The following is a 12,773-nucleotide window of genomic DNA, read 5'->3' on the forward strand; positions in this document are numbered from 1 at the left end:
GAGCTCTAGCAAAAACCTCATGTATTCGTGTAAGTACACCCACTCCTACAGGTTAGCAAAGGCACTGGCAGAGTCCTGTTGGTAGTGGGGAGCAGCAATTCCTTTGGCAACGTACCTGCGACATCAAATTCAATCTCGAGCACCACTTTGTTCGTGAGTGCAGCATCACGCAAAAGCTGATTAGCTTCCTCCATAGTCCCATCCTCAGTTGCAATGCCGTTGATAGAAAGGACTCTGTCTCCTACTTGCAGCAGCCCACACCTGCAGCCCACATTGGGAAAAGAGGGAAAGGGAACAAGGAGGCAGGGAAAAAGAGGAAAGGAGAAAAAAACAACCCCACAACCAGCCATGAGTTACTTTTGCCAGGCAAATCCTTTACAAGACACACAAAGTAGTGACAAATCCTGCAGAAGTAGCCCCAAAGAGAAGATAACTCATTCTGCAATACCCATCCCAGTGCCGAGAGTCCCTGGACGGTCACGAGGCAGCAAACCCTTGTGGTTTGCTTAAGTTCAGACATACTTTGCTCCTAAATAACCATTTTTGGTCATGTTTCCCGCAACTTCCAGGGAAAAAAAAAAGTAACCCTCACTTTCTTAAAAGTCAACACCATGGCCAAGAGATGGGAGTGATAAATGCAAGGGCATGTGGTCTCCTACCCTATCTAACAGCATACAGCTCTTTCCATTTGCCTGCACCCTCTGAAACCCAAACTAATGGCACTGAAAATTGCACAGATTCCTCTGCTTAATACATGGCTAATACTGAAGCTACAATCCAATGAACTTACTGAAATGTCTCAGCAAATTGGATAATCATTTATCCCTTGTAATTGCATTTCTGGAAGTCAAATGTTCATTGATACTGTTTAACTGCCTTGAAAGGCCAATATTATTCCGATGCGATAGCCCGCCAATATAACCACAACGGGCCCTTTGGGGTTTTTGGTTTAGACCCACTTTATCCAAGAACAGAGATCAGGAGGTTTTTTACTTTGGAAAAAAAAACAATGGCAAGGCTATGTTGGAGATATACTGCTACAGCATGGTTTGTCTCTTGGGACCCCTCTGTATTTATGAGCAAGGTTTTTTCACACATGAACCACTGCATTCCCACATTCACTATCCACCCTCCTCCCCCCCACCCTTTTTGTTTTTTTAAATATACTGCAACACCAGCAACACCTCCAAGTTATCTCCAACAGCTAATATAAGCTGGCCCATGGCTCTACAAAATCAAGAGTGACTGTGACTGGCCATGGGCAATTGCTCATCTTCCTTATCCTCCATATCCTTCATCAGTTGTTCGCTATAACCACATCTTTTCAGATTTTCCACTTATCACGTGTCTATAAGGCTGTCCACTTGAGCAGAGCCTGGGAAACCATTCTCCATCCATCATTAACGTAAGCTACAGAGTGGTCTCCAAAATAAGTTGAGGGTTATGAGAACAAGTCTAAGGTTCACCTCAACATTTGGAGTTATTTTACCACAGAGATTTCCTAGAAGGCATCAGCTATCCTGTTTTGAGCCTTCTCCAGAGAATCTTTATTCCCCTTCTGTTTAATGACCAAGCACATCCTTCGCCCTCTCCTTTCTAGATGTCAGCTTCCAATGATATTTCCCAGAAGACAGCTTATTTTTTACTAATCCACTCTTCATCGCTCACACCTGACTCAGTTGTAAGAAAACATGGTACCATAGCTTCCAGGCACATGAAGGCAACATCAAAGGCAATGGACACTGGCTGTATTATTCACCTCCAAACAACAGGACATAGATGAAAGGCCAGGTTATCAAGAAGAAACACACACATCCAAATTCAAGAAAAAATGCACAAGCACAACAGTTTTTGCCAATGGCCCATCAAAAGCTGAAATACGAACAAGTTTGGAGAAAGCCTAGGGAGGTTATTTTACTGGTAGGAAGGTATTAAACTTGCAGTATATTTACACTGCTGCCTGAGTTCATGCCATCCATGGAAAAACGCTGGCTATTTTATGAGAAGTAAATTCAGAATTGTTTGTTCAAGGAGACTTGGATTAGGACAGACAACTCCATGGTGTATAAATGAATCCACCCTTGCGAATAAATCACATCAAGTTTAATTACAGTCCTTTACTGGACTTGTAGCTATGCAGCTCCATAGATGTGCTTGGAAATATCAGTTTATAAATATGAAGATGGCAAGGAGTATGACACAGATGCCTCCTCCAGCACCAAGAGCTCTTTTGCTATGGCCACAATGCACCTTTCAGAAAGGAGGGATCAACATCTGCATCACACAGACATGACTGTCGTTTCAAGGTCATGCAAGGACGCAATCCATTTTGGCACCACTGTTTCAGCTGCAAGGGCTGGGAGATCACAGGAGACTTTTACACAGCATGAAAGCAAACATTTGCCACCTTTCCCACCAGAGCTGCCTTCTCACAGAACAACTGTTTCTTGTGTTTCTTCACTCAAGGTAGATTTGCCTGGGTGTTTCACAGCAAATAGCTCTGTTATGTCAGAAGTATTTTATTTCTTTTACTATTAGCCTCAGTCAATCACTATTGTTTAAGCCCCGGTCTTGCAGGTTTATAAAAGTTTGTGGAGTGAAGCCGCAACATTCTGGCTCTCTCCATGAGTGCAAGGAGACCCGATGTGCCTTGTTAACCCTTCAAAACAATTCCAGAGACACCAGTTTCCAGCTGTCAGGTGCCCTTGCGTTGGGAGCTGGGCCTGGGGAGCCAAGGCTCCTGCAGACCTCTCCTTGGCTCTGCTGCGGCATCCTACACAAACCTTTTGGACAGCTTTCCCAAAGATTTGTCTCAGAGATGCGCAGTCTAACATCAGAGCTCACAAAGTGCTTTGAGATCATGGGAGGAGAAGTGCTTTAAAATCAGAAAGAACAAGAGTACAGGCATCTCCTGGAGTGAAAGACAGCCCTATGGATGTGTTGGAGTCCACGAAGAGAATGTCTCTCTGGGGTTGCAGAGATTTGCATTTTGTCATGACTCATTCCTTGGGCTCAGACAGCAACAGAGCAGCAGAGGTTTCTTGCTAGACGCAGCGCAGCGCATATTCAAGCCTTGGGCAGGATATGCACTGAAGATCTCACTCAGCATCATCAGCATCTGCGTGGTCACTCCAGCTGTGGGGTGAGCGGCAACAGCTGTGACCACGGCCACATCGCCGGCTGCAGAAACCAATCTGTTGTGACTTACATGCCCCCGACTTGGCCTGCACAGGTCAGACGTGCACATCTGTGTGTGTACGTACATCTGTGTGTGCACATTGGTGGGTGGGTCCCAGCCCCCAAAAGATCAAAGCTTTGCTGACAGCTTCACCCAGCTGCTAAACTCTCGTTTTGCAAACTACTCATACTCAAAAGCCAGAAACACAATGATCAAACAACTGTGTCTGAGCAGAGCTAGAAAACATGTAACTCATCAGGAAGCATTGATTTTGGATACTGGGATGGAGAAGCCAGATACTCTCCCACTGCTGTCAATGACAGCTGGGGGAGGAAGGACACAAAAGCTGTGTGTTTCAAGGCAGCCAAGAGGGGACATCAGGCATCTTCCTATTCCAGCCTCCCTGCTGATAACAGGGGCTGAATCACTGTCTCATTTGGAGCCCAAAGGCTTTGTCTTGCACCCAGGAAACAAAACAACAGGTGGGGAGGGAGGTCTATTAGAGGCTATCGGCTGTAAAACAAATCACAAGTCAGGCAGGTGAGAGCTTTTGCTTCAAACCGCCTACCACATGCTAGCACGAAGCAGATAACAAATGTGAGGCAGCCCAACATCCCTGAAAAGAGGGTGATGTCATCCTCCTCCCTGGTAGTACTCAAACTTGCTACACACCCAAGTTGCAGGTCCTCCACAGCAAGCCAGATGGACAAAGCGATTGTGGATCATGCACTTGTACAACAGGACATCCAGATTCACAGGTCTTGCACAGGAGGGTGTGAACATGCAGGACAGACCCCGGCTGCTAAGGATACCCTGTATCCCCACTGTTCACCCTCTTACGCAAAGAGCAACAAGTGCAGCACAAGAAAGAGCATAGCCCAGCCTCAGCCAAGAGCCCGGCTTGGTAAAGGGGAGAAAAATGGCTCTGCAGTTACAGCAGAACCTTTCAAGGGCAGGGAATAAGGTATCTAGGAAGGATGGAGCAAACAAGCTCTGCGGGAGAGCAAGAAACAAAAAGTGAAATGAAAACATAAAACTGCCTTTTTCACCTCACTGCAAACCCAGTGCACTTATCACTTCAAGATGGGGAGGAAAGACAGTGTTTTCCTGCCAGCTAGGAAGAGCAGCACGGTCTAAGAAAGGAAGAAATACACCACAGAGATTTAATCCCCAAATCAAATCCAGGCTGCAAATGCAGAGAGGATTGCTCCCTGTTACCAGAAAGCAGCAACCAGGAGAGCGCGAATCCTGCTGGGTGGGCAGCCGAGAGGAAGAGCAGCGTGCGTGACACATTAGAGCCAAGCAAGGCTGCACCGCAAGTCTTTGCTTTCGCTCCAGGCTTGGCAAGAGGATAAAGCAAAGCCAGGCGGATTTCAGCACATCTCCCTCGTCCCCTGGGACAGCAGGCTTTGTTGCTGCCTGATTTATAAAAGGAGTTTGGTGCTTTGCAATGTGAGCCAAGTTCACCCTGGTAATAGAGGATAAAAAACCCAAAACACCATCACCTTCATTTTTAAACACTGTTTGGAAACAAACGAACAAAAAGGCATAAAAGGCTTTTGAAATCGCTCCTAACCTGCATCAGTCAGGACAACTCTTTTTCCTGTGCCAGTCCCTTGTCCCTGTCCTCCCAGAGACACAAGCACCAGGCACTTGTGCTCCACCTTGCCTCTGCATCAGCCACCTGGAGAAGCTACCACACAGAGACCCGTCTGCACAGCAACGACTTGCATTTCCTTTTGCAGACACTTTCCCTGCCATACAACTCCCCTGTGTGCTGTTTTCCAAGCTGGCTTGGGGACACCAAACCATCAGCGCATGCTGATGGGGCCCTCAGAGACTTCTCCTCCCAAGGAAAGGTCTGCAGCAGGCGCTGAGCACTGCCACGTCGTTGCACCTCTGGCACCCCTGCACAGGACAGACCACCAGTGGAAATTACAGGTGGGAAGAGAAACCAGCACGGGGGCATAAGTGCCAGCTCACTCACCTCTCTGTTTCATCTGCCTAACGAAAACAGTTCTCCTTTCCACCCCACAAGAGCTCAAGCCATGCTGGGACCTGGTCCATTTAGTAAGAAAAGCCTTGCTAGAGGGTACCTATGTTGTGGTGCACAGGCACTCGAGCAGACTTTAAATCCAGCCATCAAGGGGTATTTGGAAAAGTTTAGCCAGAGCAGCCTGAGCTCCTGAGCTGAGGCTCTGCTGCCGGAGAAGTTATGGCTCCCAGTATCCCCAGGGGGTGACACACAGCAGTTAATGCTGCTCCTCCATTCTGCTCTTTTCCCAACACTATAGAGCCAAAAGCAAGAGTGCTTAAAGGCAGCACCTACCTGCTCCTCAACCAGAGCCCTCCTCTGTGGTTCAAAACCTTGGCTTTAGTGCCAATTTGTATAGCTGGGCTCTGCTACAATGAAACCAGGCAGAAAACACTTTGCTGGGCCCACTTGTTTAGATCTTTCCCCTTTCTGCACCCAGACAAAAGATTTATCTTTCAAAGAGAAATAAAAAAAATAAAAAGGGATGGGAATGGCACTCTCACACAGACACACGCTCCCTTCCTCCTCCTCCCAGAACAGCCGCAGCCTGGTGCCAAGACGTTCACCTGGGATGCGAGGGAGGCCGCGGTCAGCCGACGAGTGCAGAAATGGCAGTGACAGTAAACCATGCCCAGTGAAGAATGGGAGATATTACAAGGATGATAGTAAATATCTAAATGAGCCTCTGAGGAGAGAAAACAAACCAAACCATGAAATGTTCAGCAGCAGCACCATCAGCATCCAAGGGCAAGGTCTCTAACCTCTCTGCCGGGCTGTCGGGCTCAATAAAACGGACGAGAGGTGGGGAAGAGAGGGTTTCGGTAGCAAAGATGCCTCCCTGGAGCTGAAGTCCGAAGCCATTCAAAGGGTCTCCCCTGAGCACCACCTCTGTCGTCTCCGTGTGGACTATCTGCCCACCAGGACCCACCGTGCTGGAGGCCAGCGACACTGAGAGGAGGAGAGAGGCAGAAGGTCAGGGTAGCCATGGTCAACATCGCAGATCTGGTCACAGACCTTGGTCTGGCAGTGGTGGGGAGAGTGACCGAGGATGAGGGAGGCACTGACAGTGCTGAGATGAGCAGTCCTACCCCAGCTAACAGTCAACAGTAAGGACAGCAAGGCAAGCATGCACGCCCCGTCGAACCCAGCCCCAGCCCACCGCCACTCTTACGTGAGCTCTTGTGCTCCTTCTTCTTCTGCCTCCTCCTCAGCATGGTGGTGCGGGGGCTCATGGGGTGGGAGCTGCGAGGTAGCGTGTTCGAGTTCTGGCAGGGGAAGCCCTGCGCGTTCATGGTAGGAGACGAGAAGTTGGCAGCCACCAGAGCTGGGGAAATACAGAGCGTGTTAAGGAAGTGCACAGAGAAGCGCAGTGGTGGGTTCACCTAACACGTGTTCATCAAACTCCTAATGGGTTCGGACTAGCTCCTTCTTCCCAGCTCCAGGCCTCAAGACAAGGCAAGAACCTTGTCGTGGGCTTGCAGCTCCAGGAGAGCTGTGAGAGTGGGCTCGGACTCCAGATGGACATCGCTTTCTGATGTGCAGTGACTCCAGTGACTGGGCTGCCTGTCCAGGCCACTAGGTGAGAAATGCACCACGGATGCAGGGCAGTCAACAGCAGGTTGGTATGATGGCACTAATGAACCTTAAATACATACAAAGAGAAACCACAGCTTGAACTTGAGCTTCTGGGCAACTGAGCTGCCCTGTTTGCTTCCCACAGTTCAGACACAAGGCAATGTTTCCTCCTCCCTATCTTACTGCCGTAAGACAAGAAACCTGGGGCTGCACAGAGCCTGCTTCCTGCAAAAGGTGGGTTTACAGATTTTGAAGCAGCCATAATCCTGCTGCTAACATGCTGTGTGCCACCAGGGCTGAGCTGGGTGCATTGTCATATCACGTTCCTACACGTCACCAGAGATGCCCTTCTTGTCCCACAGAAGCTCATTTTTGCCACGTGAAACCAGGCGCTGGGGTGTGGGGTTAGAGGATGGGTCTGCCCAGCACACTGCTCTTGTTGCAATTACCAGATCTGTGTATACTGGGCTGCAGATACTGATTTTGTACCTCAGCACCGGACCTGTGGAAACAGACCCAAGTGACCGAGGATGAAACGAGTGACAAGCCAGGCTACGGAGTTGGGTATTAAGGAAACGGAGGGGCACAACATGAATGAACACGTGCAGGGATGGGGGCAACGCCATGCGCTGAGGTTACATTTGCAGTAATCCTGTCCAGACGTCTGGTTCCAGGTGGGTGTCTTGCAGTGCCCGGGGTGGTGAGTGTGACAGTAGTTGACACAGGGGTCCCAGCAGTGGTGGTGGTCACTCTTCTGCACCTTGACTGATGGCACCCAGGGGAGCAGAAATCACCGCAGGCAGGGAGGAGAAGTGAGAGAAAGAAAAGGTAAGAAGCATAAGCCAGGAGATTGTAGAAAAGAGCCTCATACTGGCTCTGAACAAGTCAGGACCCAACCACAGCGTGTCAAGTACCAACTGTGAAAACTCACCCCCGCGTAACTTCATGACACTTGATACAAAGTGGCAGAAATCCCCCCCTTCCCCATAAAAAAACCCCATCCTGAGCCTACAGCCTGACTAAGCTGTGCTGGCAGCACACAGATGTCATTACCATTTGCAGACTGTTGTGCGACGTGCAGAAGGTCCCTCCAGCCACAAGTTTCCCGCAGAGGCCATCAGCATTATCCGACAGCACTGGGGAAACCTCCCTGTGCTGTTTTCCCACCTTGCTGCCGGAGCTGCCCTCCTGGGGACAAGGCTCAACGCCTTCCGCACGTGCCAAGGACTGCTTTGAGCACTCCGCTTGACTTCAGCATCTGGTTGTTTAGCGGCTGCTCTTGGCTGGGAATGCACGTATGGATGAAAGAGAGGAGTAGCGGAGGGCCACCTCCAGCTCACCAGAACAAAAGGATTTTTTTTATACACTGCTGCTTAAAGGCAATTACAGAGGGCCACTGACACAGGAAAAGATGCCAACGCTGTGGCAAGCAGTAAAGTAAAACATGGCACCAAAACGGCAGACTCTGTTCAAGGGCACACAACTACTTCAGCTTCAACCCTAACCCCAGCCTAGCACATGTTGGCAGAAATCTGTTGCAGCGTGACATCCATCATCTGGAAATCCCTTGTCCCAGGAAATGTGGCTTTGCGACATCAAGTCACAATGCCACAAGTCTCCTCTGAAGTGCCTCAACCCCCCCCCCCAGGCACGGGTCCCTTGTCTGTTCGCACTGACGCTCCTTTTGCGCCTGGGCAGCACAGGGTCAGTTTGATTTTCCTTACCCAACAGCACTGGGTTTTTTCTCCCAAATCTCTGCACCATGCTGTCTAGATCTATTTTCTTCCAAGAGGAATTTCTGGCTAACGAGCAAGATTGCAAGCATCTGTTTTATTCAGCTAAGCATGAACAGCATCCCACAGCGGAGCATCACTGCAGCCACGAATTATCCCAGAGCTCTTAACCTCACAACCGCTTGCACTGGCTGGCAACTGCCTTCCCAGGGTGAGATCTCCTCCAGGCTCTGTGTCCTCCAAGTAGGCAGAAACGCCGCCAGCACTGGTACTACCAGAGCTTTCTGAGAGTGCAAACCTGGGACAGGGACTCAGTTTATTTAGTGAGTCCACCCAGAGATCTCATCTAAAGGTCAGCTGGTTAGTGCCTTTAACAGTGGAAATCCATTTTGTGTGCATGCATCACAGGCATCAAATCATTTAGGTCAGGTTTTCCAACCAATATAGTGATTATATTTAGTCTTTGGTAAACACTTAGTGAGTTTAGCGCTTAGTCTATCAAGCTCTTACAAAATGCACTTCCAGCTCTGGGGTTTCTATTTTGTGGATTCAAAAGTAAATTCAGAGCCAGGCAGCTTTCAAAAACAAAAATCAAATTAATAAATGTAGCTATAGCTAGACAAAAAGGAAAGTTCTTAATAAAATTAAACACTTTGTCCGTGAGGGACAGAGCTTATGGGCATATATAAAAAAATCATTTAATCCATTTATAGTAATTAAAACTCTCCCATTTTTCTATAAAATCTTAGCTCATATCTGACAACAGAAAAAAGTGCCTTTGAAACTCAGCTGTCAGTGCACTGGGGAAGAGAAGAGATTTTGGACAATTCTGTGATAAAAACCTACAACAACCTTCCCCAAGCTTTCGCACATCATCTCTGCCTGAGGAAACCCATCCATCCCAGTACCGCTCCTGGGCAGCATCCACTCCCGTCGATCTCGTGAGCAGGGCGTAATCCTCCCACAAACTCTCCAAATGCCCCCCGAGCCACAGAGAAAGCAAACTCAGTTTGACAAATCCCGTGCTTCAGCATTAGACTATTTTTGCATGGCCGCTGCAGCTTCAGATCCCTCTCCACCTCCTCAATAACTGGATTTTGATTGCACGAGAAGCCACTTTTAAAAAATAGAACGACAAGCCCTATGCAGGCACACACTGGAAGGACTCAGTAATCCAAGTGCTGAACGGGGATACGTGTCTGCGTGGTCTCCTCTCCTCAGCTGCTTTCCCTGGGCTTCACTCTCTTGCCAACCATGACAGTTTGCTTTTGCATGGCCCATTTTTCCCTACAGCCCCTGTTTGTTTCCCTAAACTCAGAAAAAGCAGCCTGTGGTGCTGGCACTCGGCGTCTGGAGCAGAAGGCAGTCTCTCCCACATCCAACAGCAGTTTGTCAACTTTGCTGCTGTTCCTCGGCTGCTCGCCGTGGGCTACACGGTGCCGTGGCTGGCTACGCCACCGAGGAGCACTGCTTTGTGAGCTGCTCCTCTTGCCCAAAGTGCTCTCCTTCCTCTCCCCACCACCTCCATCAGCACTGGTGAAGGTTCAAGCCCAAGCACTGGTCCCTACCACACACCTCTGCCTCCTAACAGCCATGTGGATGAGCAGCACCCTTCCCTATGATCCCTCACGTGTTAAAAGAGTTTAATCAAAAATGGGAACAATTGTTATATCCTTATTTTTCATATTCATGTGTTGCAATTATTCTCCCAAGTTTGTGTTCTGTATTTCTGCCACAGCAAACTGTGGTATGGAGGTTTGGGTAAGAAGGCTCTGAACACACCAAGCTGTCCTTCCAAAGATCCTCCTTCTCCTGAGCTGCTGCTGAATGCATATATTCTGAAAGAAGATTAGGACCAGGGCACTAATGGGAGGAGGAGAATAGTTCTTTTTAACAGCCATTGAAAAAGGATTATAGCTTTCCATTTTTTCTTGGGCACAAAGGTCAAGACATCCATCCCCTTCGTTAAACTGCTTTAATTCTGCACAAATTGGACTGGACGTGTAAGAGATTTATTTCTAGACATAAAGTTGTTATTAGATTTTATGTTTCACTGCATCAAGTTAAAAAAGACAACACAGACATTTACCTCCTTTCCCCAAACTGCCGTAGAAGAGAATGGAAAGAAGAGCTGTGCCCAGGGCTACTGTGCACCAATATTATTAAAATGCATGTCCCTGAGAGACAAGTGATTGAAAATGGTTGCAAAAGGGGCTGGTACTGAACAGTCACGCCTGAAACACCTGAATTACAAGACCACCAGTACAGACTGTAACAAAACTGCAGGCCAGAGTTGCAACAAATCTGCTAGTACTGAGGCTATGTTCACAATGAAGTTTATATGAAAGCCTGAGTCAGCCTCTCAATGGAAGGAGAAACTAAAGGTGGACAACAAGGATGCTCACCAGGGTGAATTCCTAGCGACGTTTACAGGCATTTGGGGCTTGATTTCACTGGAGCCAGAATTTTTTTCCCCAATATTTCTTTGGTGGGGGTGGTGGAAAGCAGCAGCTACAGATGCATTCACTCTACCCCTGGCTGCTCAGACACAGCTGCCATTCAAACAAGCTCGTCTAGAAGATGAACACATATGTTACAGCTTTGTTTCCTAAGGAAGTCCAGCAGGACCTTGCCTAGCTACTGACACGTCCTTTACAAAGCCTTACCAGGCATCAGCAAATGAAAACCGAGCTTGGAAAGACATTTGCCAGCACCAAGGTTGTTTTCCTCCCTCTCCATTAAAGTCTCTTATCTGAGGTACTAAGGAAGCGGATTGCACAGCACTCAGCACTGCAAAACCCTGGGATTCCCAACTCCAATTTCCCCATTCAAGCACAGATGTTACCTTTTTTTCCTATTCACATCCTTGAAGAACGTCATCTAATCACATGCATTTCATCAAAACATCTTTTTTTTTTTTTTCCCCTCCACAGATGTCTCTCTTTGGAGTCTGTTACCAGCATTCAAAAGCAGCAAGAACCCCAGCAGGGACCTCAAGTACGTTCTGAGGGCAACCAACAGTGTTTGCACAGAGGACACACCTGTTTCTGGAGGCTTCAAAGGCAGCCTGCTTTGGTGAACAGGTAATATCTCTAGCTTGACATTTTCCGAAGTGGCAGCTAAAAGCTGAGTTGCCTCTAATAAGGAGCAGTGCTCTGTGCTTGTGCCATCAATGGAGAGAATATGGTCGCCAACATGCAATGCACCACATCTGCAAAGGAAACAGCAAGAGACGTAATTATACACATAGCCAAAATCCACGTCCTTACAGTTGGGAGCAAACACATATAAAATCCAACTGTGAATTATTGTTGGAATTCATGTGAATTTTTTTTCATACCTCATTTTTTTACTTCCAATTTGAACCTTAGGTTCAAGCATTGCCCAAAATACCAACTAAGATGGTTCATGCTTGAATCAGTGCTGCTGGTGGCTTGGGAAAGATCTTTTAAGTTTTTAATAGTACCCACTCATAGCTAGTCTGGATGGCTGAGGGCTCATCCAGCAAGCGTAGTTAAGTCCTATGAGCCAGCAGTTCAGCTCAGCAACACGACTAACCACAGCTAGGGCTGCAGAACAGTCTGTCCTGCATCCCCATGTAAAGGGTGATTAGCTGACTTGCCCATCAGGAAAAGGCTCTAGCCAGAAGTTTCCAGAATAGGTTTTTGCCATTCCACAGCTCCAGGGCAGTCAGATCTGAGGTTTTTAAAACAGAGCTCAGCTTTCACATGCACTGAGTTACATTCATTCCCGGTGAGGAGTGTCCACTGGTGTTGGGTCAGATATTTTTAGCGCGCTTAGTGCTAAGAACATGTGGACATGGCCATTTCAAGGCAAGGCAGGGAAGAATGGTATATAACTAACATAGGGACAAAAAAGCAGCAGAGAAAGGTAAAGCAGAGCCAGGAGCAGTCTGTTCAGATCTGTACCTGTCCACCACGCTGGCTGGCTTGATCTTGTCGATGACAATGACCTGCTTGTTCCGGTGCGTGGCTGTTGTCAGTGTGATTCCTAGCGTAGAGCCCGGAGTCTTTGCTATTTCAACTAGTAAAGGACCTGAAGCATTTGCTACAGTATCTGCAAAACAAGAGAGCATCTGAAGACACTTCTCGTACAGAGAAGTTTTCCATTTCTAAATGCAAGGGGTTGGCCAATAGTGCTGACTTGCCACGTGTATCAGCAAACCTGTAGTTTGGACATCCTACCATCTGTATCACGTGATAACTTAACAAAGAAGTAAACTCAAGAAGCA

The 12,773-nt window shown here is 48.0% G+C and overlaps 1 protein-coding gene across 10 annotated transcripts in view; it reads right to left on the minus strand.

The window, feature by feature from the left end:
• Positions 1-12,773, minus strand: part of GRIP2 (glutamate receptor interacting protein 2) — a 303,102-nt gene that overhangs the window by 34,592 nt on the left and 255,737 nt on the right. For 8 of the 10 annotated variants that reach the window (XM_029995974.2, XM_029995968.1, XM_029995970.2 and 5 more), the window contains exons 8-13: positions 12,451-12,598; positions 11,563-11,732; positions 7,395-7,553; positions 6,385-6,537; positions 5,975-6,161; positions 116-261 (exon numbers count right to left, since the gene is read on the minus strand). In XM_029995974.2, coding sequence (XP_029851834.1) covers positions 116-261; positions 5,975-6,161; positions 6,385-6,537; positions 7,395-7,553; positions 11,563-11,732; positions 12,451-12,598 — 963 coding nt within the window. The remainder of the gene's footprint in view (positions 1-115; positions 262-5,974; positions 6,162-6,384; positions 6,538-7,394; positions 7,554-11,562; positions 11,733-12,450; positions 12,599-12,773) is intronic. The other 2 variants (XM_029995969.2, XM_029995971.2) reach the window with 1 other exon arrangement.

Source organism: Aquila chrysaetos, chromosome 20 (genome assembly GCF_900496995.4).
Source record: "Aquila chrysaetos chrysaetos chromosome 20, bAquChr1.4, whole genome shotgun sequence".
Lineage (NCBI taxonomy): Eukaryota > Metazoa > Chordata > Aves > Accipitriformes > Accipitridae > Aquila > Aquila chrysaetos.